The 17,846-nt window shown below is 45.7% G+C and overlaps 4 protein-coding genes across 4 annotated transcripts; all 4 read left to right on the top strand.

The window, feature by feature from the left end:
- Positions 1–505: 505 nt before the first annotated feature.
- Positions 506–1,188, top strand: BU26DRAFT_592872 (uncharacterized protein; the record flags this gene model as incomplete). The annotated part of the gene is made up of 2 exons (XM_033834852.1): positions 506–676; positions 712–1,188. The coding sequence occupies 2 exons, from the start codon at positions 506–508 to the stop codon at positions 1,186–1,188; spliced, it is 648 nt and encodes a 215-aa protein (XP_033684608.1).
- Positions 1,189–4,390: 3,202 nt separating this feature from the next.
- On the top strand, positions 4,391–6,055 carry BU26DRAFT_592871 (uncharacterized protein; the record flags this gene model as incomplete). The annotated part of the gene is made up of 5 exons (XM_033834851.1): positions 4,391–4,429; positions 4,461–4,739; positions 4,769–4,880; positions 4,939–5,049; positions 5,196–6,055. The coding sequence occupies 5 exons, from the start codon at positions 4,391–4,393 to the stop codon at positions 6,053–6,055; spliced, it is 1,401 nt and encodes a 466-aa protein (XP_033684607.1).
- Positions 6,056–6,244: 189 nt separating this feature from the next.
- Positions 6,245–7,556, top strand: BU26DRAFT_592870 (uncharacterized protein; the record flags this gene model as incomplete). The annotated part of the gene is made up of 3 exons (XM_033834850.1): positions 6,245–6,530; positions 6,583–6,879; positions 6,931–7,556. 3 exons carry the CDS (start codon positions 6,245–6,247, stop codon positions 7,554–7,556), a joined length of 1,209 nt encoding a protein of 402 aa, XP_033684606.1.
- Positions 7,557–10,597: 3,041 nt separating this feature from the next.
- Positions 10,598–12,106, top strand: BU26DRAFT_286557 (uncharacterized protein). Its single transcript, XM_033821568.1, has 2 exons — positions 10,598–10,731; positions 10,787–12,106. The coding sequence occupies exon 2, from the start codon at positions 10,940–10,942 to the stop codon at positions 12,080–12,082; it is 1,143 nt and encodes a 380-aa protein (XP_033684605.1). The 5' UTR covers positions 10,598–10,731; positions 10,787–10,939; the 3' UTR covers positions 12,083–12,106.
- The last annotated feature ends 5,740 nt before the right edge of the window (positions 12,107–17,846 follow it).

The following is a 17,846-nucleotide window of genomic DNA, read 5'->3' as shown; positions in this document are numbered from 1 at the left end:
CTAAGACCAAGATCCCTCACTCAGACAGCTACCATATCTTCGCTCGCCGCAGTTTAGTTCGCCGCTCCCACATCCCGTCTTCCCTCCCACATCTTCCCTCTCACATCCCGTCTTCTCTTACACACCGCACTTCAGCACACAAAATCCAAATAAACCTAACAGCGCCGCTCAAGCGCCGAGATCTAAAGACCGCTGCGGTCGTAGTGTAGATTCGAGGGGTATCTCTAATATCTCTAACTGTACACTGCACGTTATAACCCGCCGAATATGGCTGCGACTGCGACCGTGACATGGCGTGGCGTTCTTCCTAGGCGGCTTCTACGACTTCGAGCAAGCAGACTTGAGGTTTAGCCTGTCCGTCTCCCCGCCCCCCTCTCTCTCGCGGTTAGGTTAGGTTGGCTTAGAGTGAAGTTTCTTAGCAGAGTAGAGTAGAGTGGAGTAGAGTAGAATAGACGTCTAGGGGCGCCGATGTAGAGTGTTTCGAGGACAGGAAGGAAGGGCGACGATGGAGCCTCAGGCCATCAGAACAGATGTCCAGATTTTGCCGACCACCAGACGGATCGTAATAGGGAAGAGAATGCGGACATGCCCGAGGCATGCGGCATTCGACCGGAGGGCCGACGTTGTATTTGGCGGAGATCTTAGATTGCCAGACGGTGGAGATGAAACCGAAACGGTGTGAGATGAATATGGGGATGATGGCTATTACAGGTCAGTGCCGTTGTAGTACATCACAACGGGAGCCTACCAAAAACGCTCAAATGGTCTCCGCAGGCTCTTCCACAAACGCCACCCGCACCTCAGTTGCTTTCGACTCCGGGAAAGAGCGCTGTGACGAAAACTTTCGAAGTTCGAGGGTCGTGGACTTCCTACCGGCGAACGTGGTGCGTGCCCACGCTGTCGTACGGCCTCCGGATGCCCGACCCATCGTCGCCTCGGAGAGCCGCTGGCGTCGACCGTTTCAGCGAGGAATTTCTTAAGTTGGTCAAGCGCTCGAGAGACGACTTTCCGTTTATGGCGCTTCCCAGACCTATTATTCTCTCGTTTGGGTTGTGGGCAAGTCGTGTTCGACAAATTGCTTCCCTTATCGTCGTACGCCGCGACCTCCTCGCGAGCCGTGCAAGCTACCAAGGCCTCCTCGAATTCAAGCGGGTCGTTGTCCAGAACCAAACCGCTCCGTTTTCGTGAGTCTACAAACCGTTCCGGACCTTACGTATCCATTTCATCCCAGCCGCTAGTCTCTGGAAATGAGGGACTTCGACAAATCCGCAATGCGCAAGATACTCTACAGCTTGACAGTGACGTCTCGAGATCTGGCGATGCATCCTCACGACAACCGCACAGGTCCCATCATTTGCGGAATTCATCAAAGACAGCCTCTCGTCTGCATTGGCCCAGGGCGCCCCCAATTAAGCTAAATGTCGTATTTCAAAGGGCAAACGTGTCGAGCGCGGGAGCGGAGAGGATAATGATACCTGGGTTTTAGTGATCCGTTTTGCATAGCGATGGAGTTGGTGGTTTCAATGCGACCTCATTGGAATCTGAGCCAGGTGGGGGATCGTGATAGTTGCTAGAAACACTCGTCAGAAGACGCGTGACGGGGGGCAAGCGTACTTCGGATGACCTGGTCGCCTGAAGTGTCTGTAATCAGATCATGCACAAGGCAATGCAGATGCGCGGCGGGCGGCAGAGCACCTCTACTTTCTACCTTGCCCACGTGAGAAAGGCAGCAAGGCAAACGAAGCAAAAAGGAGCGTCGAGAGGGAAGGCCATCCCTGCGGAGTCCATCCCTGTAACCTTTGCCTGTAAGCCCAAGGGTCTAGTGGCTGCGACAATTGGGGATGGTTTCAGCGCTGGTGTCTGTCTCGTGTGGGCTAACTGGATAGGCTTAGCGTTGCACGTAGGGTCGCGCATTCACGCGATATAACGTATGTGCTAGGCTAGAAGAAGCCCGCGCAACACCATCCCCCGCTCGCCATTGTTAATACTAGAGCCTGAAAGCAACGTACCAGAAGATGGTAGATAAGGTTCAACTCTAACTTCGTGGCTCGGATAATATCTGTAGTCACGAACGGGATTCTAAGTCAGAGGTGGCATGAGGCGTTTCGCATGCATCTTCGCCGTCGCGGTCGATGTCGAGCACACGTAGAAGGCAGACACTCCGATGGAGCATTGTCTGCCGCTTTGATGGCAGTGAGTTGGAGTGTGTTGTCTTCGGGCGGTCGGTAGTCGACCTCTATTTTCCCGGTGGAAATATTCTGCCACAGTACTCCACCGTCTAGTCACTCACCTCCATCGCTCACCTCCCGGCGCCCTCCCTACCTTTATACCTTTGTGTCGCTCAGCTATCTGGCCGCTGAACAGCGGAACCCATCGTGAATATATTTTCCAGTCCATTTTCCGCCATGAAAGGCGAGTGGCACCCTCCCCCCACGCCGTGCCGTACTCGCTTGTTCGATGCTCCGCTCCAGCTTCGATGACCGGCCACAGCAACAGCAGCAGCATAGCGCCAGCTTCGTCATGAATTAGCGCCAGTAAAACGGAATCTCGCGACAGCGCGCCCGAACGGCGGCCATGACTAGAAACGGGTAGGCCGAGTCGGTCAAGCGCTCGCGAGAGAGCACGATACACAGATTTTGAGCATACCGGTATGTGCGATATCGCCCTGTTCCTGGGCAGATGCTGATGCTTCCATTTCGGAAATAGCTTGCCCAACCCGCTTCGAACGCTCCGTCGAGTTCCCTCAGTCCCCGCGGCGCCCCCGAAGCCGACGGCCTGTCAATGATTGATGCTGGCTTGGGTGATTATCTGGACCGTCTACACACCTATTCTCCCATGTGGCATACAGCGCCTGGCAGTGGACCCTGGCGCGGACATGGATACGGGGATGAGCTGGCCGAATTCTATCAGCCCAGTTTCGGCTCTTGGGGTCTGGTAGGTGCATGCGCATATGCAGGATGTGCCCCTATTGTGGGAGGGGATCTCGTTCGAGAGTGCGACCACGGTCGGGGACAGGAGCGAACGAGATCCCAGGGTGCTTCGTCGTCGCTACTCTGTCTGAGTCCACACGGGAATTTCGGAACGAGGCCGAATTCCTACTGCCCCTCGGACAGTCGTTCCGAGACTACAAGCTGAACGTGGGCTCCACCCCACCGAAGCCGGCTCCCTCCACATCACCTTCGGATGCGACTCCGACACCACGTCTCCCGACTTTGCCATCCTCGATACCACATCTACCGGCTCGGAGAAAACCGAGCTAGTCCTCTTCTTCCTCGTCTCGCCTTCTTCTCCTCCTTCGACGCCAACCAGCAGAACAGATTCCCAATTGACTTCCAGTAGTATGCGTATGGGGACGAGGTGCTAGTCACGCTTATGGGCAGGACTAAGGAGGGAAAGCAGGCTCATGATCGAGGCGACGTTCGCGGTGCGGTGGCTGCTCTGACGACCCTACTGGTTCTTCGTGCTCGCAACGTCGAGGGAGTTCCCGTAGATGAACTTTGCTCAAAGAGATCGAGCCCATGTTTGGCAGAGTGAGCTTGACCCCGTACCCAACCCCGTCTCTATGCGTCTCCACGTCCTTCAACGCGATTAATAACGTAAACATCAACTCCTACCGCGCACAGAGACGTATGCCAGCGTAAGCATGAACGTAGCCCTCAACTTTATCACCAGCATGCCAGTGAACAACGAAGCGGAGGCGGAGTAACCCTGCAGATTCCGATCGACCCTTCTGGAATCTCAGACTGGTGCCATCTCTGTTGCGACCTAAGACTTGGAGGACTGTTCGTAGCTGGTATACGGATAATTGGAGGGTTGGGATTTTTAGAAGAGATGTAACGCGATTCAGGATCGAGAGCTTAGAGCCAGACTCTACACATCAGTTGTCGTCATATGGTCATGTTTTTCTCCATCGCTTGCACCCATAATTCAACTAACCCTGTTGCTCTTTTCGTATCCGTGTGTCCTGCAACCGGGATATTACGAGAGCGAGCTTCTTGCGCTATCTGCACTACATTGAGCAATGCATTGTTTTCGTCTTTTCAGTATCTAACGGTATATAGAACCGACTCCCCAGCTAATTACCTTCGTCCTCATCTTCACCGAAGCCGTTCGCCGCCCTCGGCCTCCTCCTCCACCTTCACGCCGCTAACTACTCCGCTGGCGTTTCCCGCAACGACATGCCTGTTTCTGCACTCTGCTATTCGTACGAAGCGATCGCAAAGCAGGGATAAGTAACATTCACTACTATTAATCCGACTGGCTACCTTGGACAGCAGAGCAGCCTTACTGACGATTTGGCGGGGCACTGGGTAGCACGTCGAGACACGAGCGACGAAAGGCGTACACAGTCCGGACAACCTAGTATTCAGGTGGTGTAGGCTTAGACATCATGGCCGATGCAGAAGCCCCCGAGGGGATCACCTCTGGAGTGATTGGGGAATAAAGACAACACGCTGAAGCTGGGCCAACCCACCACGGCTAATGCATGGAAAGCGCCCACTTTTCCTCAAACCAGCAGATTTGGCACTCCCTCTCGTGCTCGCCCTCGAAGCCGCCGCTTTCCTGGTTACAGTTCCACCTGCGGCGCAAACCCATGCTCGTTCAGCAATAACAACCAAAGAAGTTCGAACAAAATACCAGGAGCGCAAATAAGGGGAAATAGAAATAGCGCAGGAAACAACCGCAATGCTGATCGCCATGGTTCCCACCCTCGGGAGAAGCATAAAAATACGTTACAAGTATTGCCTCATGCTATGCTTAGGACCAGTACCGCACGGACAGGATACAGTTACCGTACTTCATCCAGCAGCGCTGTAACCATGGATCATCCAACTTACAGTCTCAACTCCGGGGGTGCAAAAAGCACTCCTTAGTCCAAGGTGAGCAGGTCTTCGTCCAACAACCCCCTACGCACTCCAGGCTCAACTTCTATTCCAGGCTCGACCTTCACTCCTTCAACTACTCGAACTACTCCATTTGATACCCCCGTAAAGCCTCGATCAGCTCCTCGAATTGCCATGATCGTGAATATATCTCCAGTGGCTCTCGGTACGCAAAGATCGGCCTCCCCTGTTCGTAGAACGCCTACAGTTGATGGCGGCAGGCGGGACTGGAAGGGTGATCTCGAAGGACACTACCTCAAAATCCCCAAGAAGATCAGCCATAAGCACTCGCCATTCCAACAAGGATTCAAGAAAGTGCTGCCGCCGTATTACGCACACCTCCAAAATCCGAATCGGAATGGGATGCCTGCTACGAAGGATTCTGCACACTGTGCAGAGAACATTACATGCCACTCCTGGAACAGAACTCTACGGGGAAATCCGACGACCCGCTTACAAAATGGTGCCGGATGGAGAATGATAACAGAGTACGGAAGAGCCTCAAGGAGCCCCTTGGCTTGCCGCGGAACCTCTTCATCGACGCAGTCAAGGAGGCTTTTACTAAGAAATCGTGCCTCTCGTGGCTGTTCAATGAGAACTACGTGTTCGATCTTACGGACGAATACCGAATTGCGTTCCACCTAGACAATATCTTCGAGGCCCCTGACTACAATTCCGAGGACGCTGCCGAGATCGACTTCGATAAGGAAAATGGCATCCCTGCGGCTGCGAGACACTGGCTGGCGCCGGCGAACGAAGATCAAGAGCCGACTTCGGAGCAGAGCGGGGAAGTGCTCCCGCGCGATCTATTCGCACTCAAGCCGATTGAAAATTCCGACGGCGTCATCTTGTTGGGCCAACAGCTTGGCTACATCGAGGTGAAGTTCAAAGAGGACAGCGAAGAAGGCCGTAGCGCCACCAACAACGGCCAGTGGACTCCTACGGGAATCATCGTCTTCCTCAAGCTGGACCCTGATACGAGCAAGTCGGAGGGGTTATTCTACATCGATTCTGCTACCATCAGTAACTTCAAAAAAGGAAAGGCAGAGCGACAAGTAATGCAGGGCTTATGGCAGCTGGTGCACGAGCATGGGAAGGTAGATGTGGAAGGCGAATCTCGGTTCGAGGCCTGCCGGGTATTCATGGACGACGACAAACTTTGGATGGATTGACATGCTGCGGGACTCGTAGAATAGAAAGGACTAGATCATGTTCGATTGTTCCTTCTTCTAAAGGGGCGTTTGCGCAGGAGACAACTCCACTCTCTTTGTAAGTAAGCAAATATATTCATAGAAAGCGGATGTTATATAGATCAGAAGGAATACTTTTCTAGCCCCACAGCATTACCATTACGAGCCATGATGCGCTTAAAGGCCTGGTACAACCTGCATAAGCAGTATCAACAAAGTCTCAAAACTGAGGAGGACCTACTGTGGACGAAGAGGCCAGATATGTGCACGGATTTCGACATTAACCCCGATAATACAAGATCTGGTTGGCGGGTGAAAGGCCACTTCTACAGCGAACCTGCTATGGACGATACGATCATCGCAAGGCTTCGACGCGTGGATAGTTGGCTAAGAGAGATTGAGTATGGGATGTCGGCTTTCCACTCCATGTTCGCCGGGCTGACAATGCGCAAAACACGTAGGAATGCTTCCTCCAAGCGCAGAGCTGATCGTGCTAACCTGACTTTTAGTGCAAGAAAGGTTCCATCAGCGATCCGACTGGATGCTTGAGCAAACCATCAGGCCATGGTTTCATGTCATCAAATCACACGTTAGAGAACGCAATTCCTCCGCGCTGGGAGGAAGACATATTGATGGAGGGATAACCGTGGACGAAAAGATCAAAGACATAACCGAGCGCCTTGCTACCGCATCTCGAGACCTTTCGGCATGGCGGCCGAAAGCCAACGCTGCGATAACATCCAAGGTCGCCACGCAAACGCCATACGAAATTCTCCTCGAGGGCTGCGTCTGGAAAGCCCAAAACGGTACGTTGAAAGACCTTGTTGGCTTCTAATGCTGATCTAAATATTTTCTAGAGGTTGTCCAACGCCTCAAACGACGCTCGATGTCACGCGGCTTTAGCCATGTTACAGACGAGCTTGCACTGAGCGTCCGGCGCACACTGGAGCAGCTCGAGGAGTACTTCCCGTTGGATCGCATGAAGTTCTCCTATCGCCCAGCGACGGCGGTTATGTGTGGACGGTGCGGCATCACCGGCGGGACCAAACCGATGACGACAAGCGACCCCCTTGCTAAAAAGGGTCCCAGCCCGTTGCTCAGATTAATCTGGGAGCAGAGTACCCAGCCCAACGGCCGGTTTCGGGGGCCGTCTGAGCAAATCATCGGCCAGAATCCTTTGCTGCAACCTCAACGGACGCTTGGCGACGACCAGCTCGCCGAACTGGATGACTTTCATGACGCACCCCGCTTCATGCAGCGACACGTCGAAGGAACGATTGACCAGCATAGGAGACAGAAGGGCGCGTGTCCGCTGTGCAGAGTGGTCTTTAGTTACGTTGAGCTTGAGGAGGGCGAACCCCACCGAGAACCTAGGCCCGCTGGGGTTTGCGCAGAATGCAGGACTGCCTGCCAATGTGATGCCCATCAGCACGACTACGGGGAAATAAGGGAGGGCGACGCGCTTTATCGGGAGATCCTTTGAGTTGTTCAGGCTCGGAAGCAAGCACAATACATTGAGGACATCTGGAGCGTGGTGCGCTTTTGTCACGGGGCAACACTGGCTCTGAGGCTATTTTGAAGGCTGCGCGTTATGAGTGTCCGGCATATGCTATGCCGCCTGACCTTAGTTCGCAGCGTTTGGGAGCTTGATTGAGTGTGAAGGAAAGTAATGAATAGCATACTAGGTACGGAGAATTGGGAATACTGTTGTGTGGCTAGTTTCCTGCTGCTGCTTTTTGTCTAGAGCTGTGAAACTGTGTACGTACGCGAAGCACGAAGCACGAAGCTACCCTGAAGACCTGATTGTTAGCTAAAGCCTGTTAAGAGGATTTCGCGAAAGCGGCAGCGATGCGAGCTGGCTCCAGGAGGGAAAGAAGAAGAAGTGTTGCAAACGTTAACACCATTTTCCCCTCTTAGGTCTGCTGCAGATGGAATAAATCCGCAACGAACAGGCTGAATACGACACTAGGTCTAAGTCGAATATGAATCAAATCGATCTGAGCTGAGCTACGCTGAGCTGAGTTCTATTCGACGTTCCTCTTTCCCTGCGGGCGGACATTTATGTATACGCATTTGTTACTATATTTGCGGCCATTTCTACAGTACCTTCTGCTGCTGCTGCTGCTGCTGCTATTGATTTCGCATTGCATCAACGGATTTTCGTATTGGATTTCTTCTTGTTTCTCTAATTAATTACGAGCACACTTACCATGTATGGAGTTTTTGCACGGCGCGTAGATTTCATGCAAATAGATTCGTATGGTATAGGATGGATTCCGTATTGAATAGATTTGGAGTGTGTATATGTGGGTTGAATTTTCCTTGCAGGGTAGGGATTCGAGTAGTTCCTCATCTTAACGCTCTCGACCCAGATGGCGATCTCTCTGCCGGATGATGTTTGTACCTGGGTGGGTCAGCCTCAAATCAAGCTGCAAATCGCGCCATGCTTGCCAAGGTCGACGGGCGTTGCTCCAAAGGTCCAGTACGGGGTAACCGAGAATACTGACCAGGTCGGACGATATGAGCAACATGGGCGGAACGTTACCTGCGCCTTTGTGGGTGTGGTCCCCATGTCACAGGCGATGGCGAGGAGGCGAACGTAGACTCCTGAGCGGCGATACCCTCAACGGAGATGAAGCAGCTCCTCCTCTGATGACAACTTGTAGTTGTAAGTCCTGGCCAACGAAGGCTTAGACGCCTTCGCAAAGTAGCCGAGAGCTTGGTTGTACTCCTTGAGGGGGTTGGATGCGAAGAGCGGAGGGGGGGTAACAACAAACCGTCCCTCAATTCCGAGAGCCTACCTGACAATAGTATTGCACCGCGAACCACTAGGATTGCGGCAAGCGGGCTACGCAGGGAGGTATCGGTGGTAGTTGCGGGCATTGTCGATAATTTCTGATATGGAGACTGTAGTTCCGCGCGCTGCGGCGCCGGATTTGAGGCCTGCCAAGGCAGTATCGGGCTGGGTTTTCACTTTTTGGGGGGGGGAAGATAATTCGCAATCCGTTGGGGATAGACTTGCATCTGGCTCCCGTGGCTGCAAGAGGGATTTTCAGTAGACTTCCGTCGGAACGGTTGCATCTTAATCGAGATCGAGCGAACTCTAGATGACACAGGACGTTGCAAGGAGTTCATCGGATCTGAAAAAGGTCGTCGGATCGAGAGGTTTCATGTTATCCTGTATGGACACCTATAGCAAGCTATTGTGGCGCGTTGTGTTCCGCTTGAGGAGCGAGCGTAACAAAGCAGTCCGGATGTGGCTCCGTTTTCTTGCATAGATCGGCAGCGGTGAAGGGCCTCCTATTGAATGAGGCCCTGGTAGTACTTCCCGTGGTGCGTAGTAGTGGGACACGCAGCTGGAGGGGTCCTGGTTAGGCTTTGTGGAGGAGACACTGGTGTTTCGTTGTCTGAGGGGCAATTGTCGGAAATATTGGCCGGCTACCAAGGCTGAAGGGTGAACTTACCTGCCGCTTATAGAAATGCACGCTTCACTCAGGCAGCCACTTCTGTGAAAGAGCCACTATATCTACTCGCGGATCCTCAATCGCAGTCTCCTTGCGCAATCCGTCAACACTTCACGGAGAGCTCCATGCATTGTCGTCGAAACAATCTAGGCGCCAGCGGAGACGAGAAGCGCCCACGGGCCGATTGCAAACTGGGCAACGCAAAAGTTATAGGCCAATGTTGTCAGCGACGTTGGGGTGGACAGGGAATGCTAGCGCAGGCAGCAGGGTTACACGGCAAATAAAACTGAAAGGCTTCGACGGAAGGGAGACAGAGCCCTAAATAATGCGAAGCTCGACGGAAGATGGAGCTCGAAATAAAGACGACTGAGGCGTGGTTCCAGGGCTCGAAATGAAGAAAATGAGGGGCCCGCGGGCGCCAGTTGAAGAGTGACGGATGCTAATCCTATATAGGCTTGTTCAAGAGTAGTCTCTTGGCGAAGAACATCAAAGAATATTTCGGGCGATCATGCAGAAGGCTTGCACTGCCAACAAGGCCTGTACACCTGCTGTAAGGGCCAGTACGCAGTATTTTTACCCGAACTTGAATTAAAGTCGCTCAGAAATGCATGCGACAGCCGTGAAAGCTAGCAGCGCCGGCTGCAAGGCTGTACTCAGGAAATTCCTGACTTTCTGCTTGGGTACAATATTAACCATTATTGTACAGGTGCGAGAGCGAGGGCTATTGGGGAGTGCGGCGGGCTGCGTTGGCCGAGGTGCGTCGGCGAAGGCGCATGCTTCCCGACGTCGTGGTGTCACAACCTCAGGAGGGGGGCTATCCGGAAAGAGAAGAATTCGGCACGTATCCGCGCGACAGCGAATGAGAATCACGGCAAGAGCTAGGTAGAGAAAATATTAGATGTGTGAAGAAAAGAGATAGAAGTAGTGGCTGGCCGAGACGACGGAACGCCTGCCTGAAGATGCGGCGGGCTCCGAGGCTAGCCATTTCGGATTAGCGCCTCGGCGAAACATTCAACCGCCCGAGCTCGACGACCGAACTCCACCCACAACACCGTTCGCAACACAACTCGCAGCACCACTCAACACCACCTCTCCCTGCCCAATCCTCTCAGTCCAATGTGCCTCCGTCACTGACACTCATCCGTGCTCACCTCTGGGGCAATTTAATTGCGGATCGGATTCGCGCGGCTCAAGGTGAGCATCCCCACGGCAGTCCTAGATCCATATAACTGACAACTGTCTCACAAAGCAGTCTAAGAGGCGCTATTTGCTCAACGCAACACACCACCTGCCCCCTTCGTGCCTCTTGCAGGTGTCGTCCTCGTCGCGTCTACCCTCGCACCTCCTCGTACCTCTACTCTTGCGACGCCGCTACATCACACCCCCGCACTACGAACGTGCCATGAGCGAACCCGGCCCGACGACGCCTCTCTCGGAAAGCGGATCGACGCCTCCTTCATCAATCCGCAGGGCGCACTTCCCGCCCACGCCGTCCTCGACCGCCCAGCCCGAGGCCGATCCCGCAAGCGTGTCTCCAGTCCTGCGGGCCATCGGGTGTCGCACGGCGTGCTGGCAGCGCTTTGAGGTCACTCCCGACCAATACACACGCTTTCGCGCGGACCTGGCCGCGCGCCCATACTTGGCGGACAAACTCAGGCTCGATTACGACTCGGAGGAAGGGGAGCTAGTCCTGCGCATGCCCGACCCCGTGCACGACAACACCGCCGGAGGGCTGCAGGACGCTCTCTTCGCCAAAGTGCAAGCTCTCGTCACGGGCGCTGCGGATGATGCGGATGCCGACCGCCTAGCAGACCTAATACGACCTCTTCGCAAAGGCTTTACCTCCGACGTCAAGCTCGACCTTGAGAAGGGCGACAAGAAGTCTCCGGACGCCTCTTTCGCATACGACGGCTATCCCAACCCACCGTTCGTCATTGAAATCGCGCATAGCCAAAACGGGAACGACCTTCCCGAACTCGCTGAGGGATGGATACGGAAGACCCAGTCCTGGACAAAGACGGTGATGGTCGTAGACCTTGAATACCGCAACCCTGTCGAGCGCGCTTCGAATCCTACACTTCCGCGCAACGCCTGCTATAATCTCTACACCTACGCTGTAGTCGAGGAAGGCGGGGAGGAGGTTGCGACTGCAAACACCTTGGGCGACGATATAAAATTCTCTCCTGCTCCATCACCCGCGGACGACGCGTCCCTCATCATCCCCTTTTCACATTTCCTCCCACATGGAGTCCTCAACGCCGGGGACCCTAACCCGACCATCTCCGTCACGCACGACGAGCTCCGCGCCATCCTTAACAAGGCCGAGGAAACCCAGGCGGTTCGGGACGGGAGAAAGTGCAAGCCTGATGGTGCCAAGTCCCCACCTCCAATGCCCAAAAAGTGGCGCTCCACGAAACGAAAGCGAGAGGTTGACGAAAAGCGAGAGCCAGTCCCCCATCTGTCTAGTTCGTTTGAGTTCGATGAGGAAGACATCAATGAAGATGACGATGACAACAATGGACCGAGAGAGAAGCGCAGGCGCTGAGATAATTGGTAGCAAAAACGCACCAGCTTCTCTCGCCGCCCTCGCCTTCATCCTGGAGCTATGGCCAGCGACGAGGACTGCTGTTCTGTGATGGGTCGCAGCATTCGGAGGATACCCCGGACACGTCTATGCGTCGCTCGTAAGCGGGACAAGAACGGCAAGTGGCACTTCCGGCTCAAGCACCCGAGGCGTGGGTGCCGTGCTACGCGTTGATGCAGCGCCCCTATGCCGTGGAGGTGCGGCAAGGCGATTTCTGGGTAGATTCGAGACAGATAGGCCGGAGAAATAAGCATTTTTTGTTCGGTTAGTTGCTCCTTCTCTTATCTTGCTTATATCAGCCATACATCAGCCCTGCCTTCAATGTTCCGTTATCTTCATCCTACTTCCCTTTCTCAAATTTTGCGCTAGACAAGGTTTATAGTGGCGGGTGAAGTTATCCAGAGCATCACAGCAGCACGCCAAGGGGATTCATAGTCCTGTTATCCGAGCACGTTTCGGAAAGCCCCAGCCTACCTTTGACGTACTCTCGTAGCGCGGATTTGAAACTAAACCCCCTATGCCATTTGAACCAAATCGTCGAATTGTTGGCTACATCTGTGCTGCGACCGGAGTGGAATTTACCGCGTTCCGTTTGTGCCGCAGGGTTCTTGCACCCAGGTTCGGGACTCTTGCTGCTTTCCTTCCACCCGCCCGCCCACCATGTAGGAGGAGCGGTACCGTCCGTATCGCTCGACTATTGTGGCTTATTGGTCTTGGGTGTTACGAGCTGTTCTCTTGACTGAGACCGAGACGTACCGCTGTACGGGGATGCAAGGGGTATGCTTCGGACACGGATTATTCAGTGACAAAGGGGTGGACGCAATGACACAATAAGTCGCAAAGTCGCAGTAGCAATTTATTGAATAAAGCAATAACTACGAGGAGCCGTAAGAAGCGAGCTTCTATCAATCCATGGGCAAATTAGTTGTAGTACAATTAATTTAATTGTGCCCCGTGCGTACTAAAAGACAGGGAAACGATTAATTTAAAAACTTTAACAAATTAGTTATACTCAAGAACATCGTCTAATCGTCGTGTAACTAAAACGCTAGGTGTATCTCGCCTAGCTATATCTATTACTACTCTTAGATCTAGAATTAGCCTACGTTATTAATAGAAAATATAAATAGAAGAGCTAGAAGTTATATTTATAGAATTAAGCTATATATCTATAAGTAAGGCGCTACGTATATACTACTATACTATAACTATAATATTAACTTAGAAATATTATAGGTTTACGTAGTAATATATAAAAAGCTACTATAATAAACTAATTTAATACTATTTTTAAGTATATACTAGCGTAGCGTATTATTATATATAAGATCTACTACTAGAGTATTTTAAAGACGTAGATACGTACTTATTTAGATAGCTACTATAAGAAATTAATAGTAAAGACCTATAAGAACGTTATATTAGCTACTAGAAGCTTCTAGTAATAGACTAAGACTAAAGATAAAGTTATATTTCTAGCGTCTAGAAGTTTATCTATTAACTATTTAGATATATATTAAGATAGATTAAAATATATATAATATAACTATATCTAGCGTATATTATCTAATATATAGAAGTATTACTATAAAGAATATATATAGAAGAATAGTAGAAGAAAAAGCTATCTATACTAAAGTTAATAGTAAGTAGTATAGACTATATAAAAAGAAAGTATATAGTACTAGAAGTTCTAGCCTAGCTAGATATTAGTATAGTTATTTTAGATCTATCTATCTACTATCTAGCTATAGTAAGATAATAAGAACTATAATATCTAGAATACTATAGAATTATTATTATTCTAGACTACTACTAGATTAGAAGTAGTAGAGAAGTAGAAGTAGACCTAGATTAAAGCTAACGTAAATTAATTTAAATTTAATACGTAGTTAGACTAAGCTAGATAGACGCGCTATTTAGAAAGATTAAATTATAAGTAGTTACTAATATTAATCTATAAGTCTAAGTAGTAGAAAAAGATACTAGATAATATATATTAGACTATATAGATAGTAATATAGAAGGCGTAGTAGATATTATAGTTTAGTATAGTTAGTATAGTAGCTATAAATTATATTAACTAGTATAAAAGTAGTAATAATATAAATAAGTAGCTATTTAATACCTACTAGACTAAGAAGATAATAATTAAGTATAGTAAGTAGTAGATTAATATTATTTAGTATATTTAGCGTACCTACGCGTTATCTATAGCTAAACTAAAGTAGAGAAAAGAGCTAGTAAAAGAGAAGTAGCTACTATACTATTTAAATATATAGTAGAATATATTATTAAAGAAGATTTAGAATATTATAAACTAGAATAACTAGAATAAAAAAAAGAACTAGTTTAATAAACTTAATAAAGAAGAGAGTAACTATAATATAGAAATAGAGAATAAAAAGAAGTTAGAAGAGTTAGTATTAGTATTTATATTAGTATTATTAGACTATATATTAGAGAATAATAAGTATATAAATACGTTAATAAGTAGTATAATAGTATTAGATATTAATATGTAGTATAGATAGATAAGTCTATTAATATATACGCCTAAGTAGACTACTATAGTTAATATATTACGTATATTAGTATTATACTAGTCTACCTAGTTATATACTACTTATATAGCTAAGTTAAAAGATAAAAAGTAGAGCTACTAAGATACTACTAATATAGTATCTAGCTATTTCTATTTTATATAGAATATAGCTTACTAGTTTATAATATTAACTTAGTATAGTAATAAGTCTATACTAATTAATACTATCTAGTAGTTAAAAGTATATAGAATAAAAATCTAATTTACTACCTATATAGAGAGTATAGTTAATTAAGTTAATAATATATTATTATATAGTAATATTTAGTTTAGTATACTCTAGTTATAGTCTATAGTTTATAGGTTAGTAGCTAGTATATAGTAGTAGTTAATAGAGAAGTTAATATTATTATAGATTAATAATAAGAGTTATATTATTAAAAGAATAGTTAGATTACCTACTATTTATTAGAATAAGTTAGTAAATAATACTACTAGAAGAAAGATAAGATAGAGTTTTATAAATAATACCTATAATATAGCTACTATAGAGATAGATAACTTCTAAGTATAGTTAGATAGGTAGATTATAAAAGAAATACTATTAAAAAAAACGTTTATTAATATAATAGCTACCTAACTATTACTCTTAATAAAATAATACTATTCTTTTATTATTATAGCTTATCTATTAGCTAAAAAATTTCTTAGTATAAAAAATAATATTAGACTTTTAATATAGAACTTTTCTATAAAAACATAGATAAAAGTAAAAAAAAAAATTATAAATAATATTTATAAGAAAAATTTATTATAGAATATATAGTTATATTAATTTCTTTTTAAAAATAAAAGTAGTAGTAGAGGTATAAAAGTTATACTAGTTTTAGTAAAAGTAGTACGCGTAGGTTTTCTTACTAAAATTAAAGAGAGTTTACGCGTATATATTAAGTTTTCTTTATATATATACTAAGTATTCTTTAAATAGTTCTAGAACTAGTAGAGCTAAAACTATATCTTAATTTCTAGATAAAAGTCTACCTAGAAATAATTTCTCTTAAAATAAATTTTAGTATAAAGGTTACGTATTAATTTTAGAAAGAGTAGTATATACGCGTAGGTTTTACATATACTAAATACTTCTAGAACTAGTAGATCTAGAACTATAGAGTTTTATTCTATTCTATCTAGCTAAAATAGCTTATATAGTATATACTCTAAAAAAGAATACTAGTCTATAGAGAATAATAGTATACTCTCTATATTCTCTCTTTTATTCTTACTATCTACTACCTCTTCTACCTACTAAGTAGCTACTATACCTATCTTAATACGTAATCTATCTTACTCTACTATTAAGCTACTCTTAATATACTCTATTTCTAGCTAGGTATTAATATTTTAACTAGTCTTTACTATATCTAGATTTACTTACTATATAACCTCTTTAAGCTAGATCTACTACTTAGCTATCTAAAGCGTTTACTCTACCTAGATAGTACTAATTATATTATAGAGTATAAGATAAAGACTACTCTAGCTAAGTACTTATATAGCTTAATACTAGTAGCTTATCTACTTTAAGCGCTAATTAAATCTATCTATAAAGACTTCTTCTAGTAGTATCTACTATAGCGCTTTTTTTACCTCTATACGTACGTAGCCTTTTCTACTATAGTAGCCTCTTTATAATATTTCTACGCTATCTAGATCTTCTAGCTCTTTAACCTTATTTACGTACTTTTTTATAAGAAATACTATTACCTAGTAATACTAAATATAAATAGTAGCTAGCTATCTCTTATAGTATAAGACTATATTCTAAAAATAAGAAAATAGCACGCGTTTATAGTCTCTTAGTATTAATAGAATACTAGATACCTATAGTACTAGTATAGAGCTCTATATACCTAGAAAGAGACTACTATAGATACGCTAGCTCTATAAGAAAGAATAGGTATATACTAGAGTAGTTTTATTCTCTAGTGTTTATATCTTTTTTACTATAGCTAGCGCTATACTATATAGTATTCTAGCTAACTTATAGAAGTTACTTAAATTACTAACTAATTACTAAAAAATCTAGGCTATAGTTAGCTTATTAGAGGGTATAATAGAGGTATAGGTAGATACCTTAGTTTAAGGCGCTCTAGATACTAGCGTAATAAGGTCTAAAGTACTCTATCTCTTTTTTATAGCCTCTATCTACTTCTTCTAGTAGGTTTACTCTATAAGATAGTTCTTATTTATAACTATATATACTAGAGTTATATTTCTATTTCTCTCTTCTACGCTACCTTCTTCTATTCTTATATACTTTATAGAGCCTTCGTCTTCTAAAAGAGTTATAGATAATATAGTACACTACTACTTATACTATAAGGTAGAGAGTATTAGCTTATTAGGTAGAGTATATACGTCTAAGTTTATAGTAGTAGTAACTAGACGTTTCTAGCTTATATTACTAAGAGTATTAGAAGAAAGCGTATTTTATAGTAGCTATATAGCTATAAGAGTTAAGTAGATAATAAATACTAGAAAGTAGTCTTTATCTTATATAGCTAAATCTTATAGTATAGTTAAAGTAACTAGAGTTAGCTATCTAGCGCTAATATTTATATTATAGCTAGATAGCTTACTTATAGAGAATTTTATATTCTTATAGAAAAGCTATCTATATTTATTATTAGGTAGAGTATACTTACACGCTACTAGAACCTATAAAGAGAGTAGTAAGGCTAGGTACGCTACTCTACTATTATTATATAGAATAGCTTCTTTAAGTAGTATTTTCTAGGTAGGCGCTTTAGGTATTTTAGTAGAGAATAAAGCCTCTTTAAGTACTAATAGAGATAAAATAGGTAATACTATAGTTTAGTTTTTGCAAAGAGGTAAAAAGTCTTCTTAGATAGTTATAAGTCTAACAGACCTATATATATTAAAGTTATTTATATTAAGTTAATATAAATACTTTCTAGCCTATATAGAGTAAAACTAGAGAGTTAATATAAATTATAGTAGTAGGTTAATATAAATACTTTTTATCTATATAAGAATATTAATATTAAGCTAATATAGATTAAATATTAAGTTAATATAAATTATAGTAGTAGGTTAATATAAATTATAGCTAAAATATAAGTTAATATAGATTATAGCTAAAACATAAGTTAATAGTTT

This window comes from Trematosphaeria pertusa (assembly GCF_010094035.1).
Source record: "Trematosphaeria pertusa strain CBS 122368 unplaced genomic scaffold BU26scaffold_6, whole genome shotgun sequence".
Taxonomy (NCBI): domain Eukaryota; kingdom Fungi; phylum Ascomycota; class Dothideomycetes; order Pleosporales; family Trematosphaeriaceae; genus Trematosphaeria; species Trematosphaeria pertusa.
The sequence above is the reverse complement of the archived record's forward strand: the minus strand, read 5'-3'. Positions and strand labels throughout refer to the sequence as shown.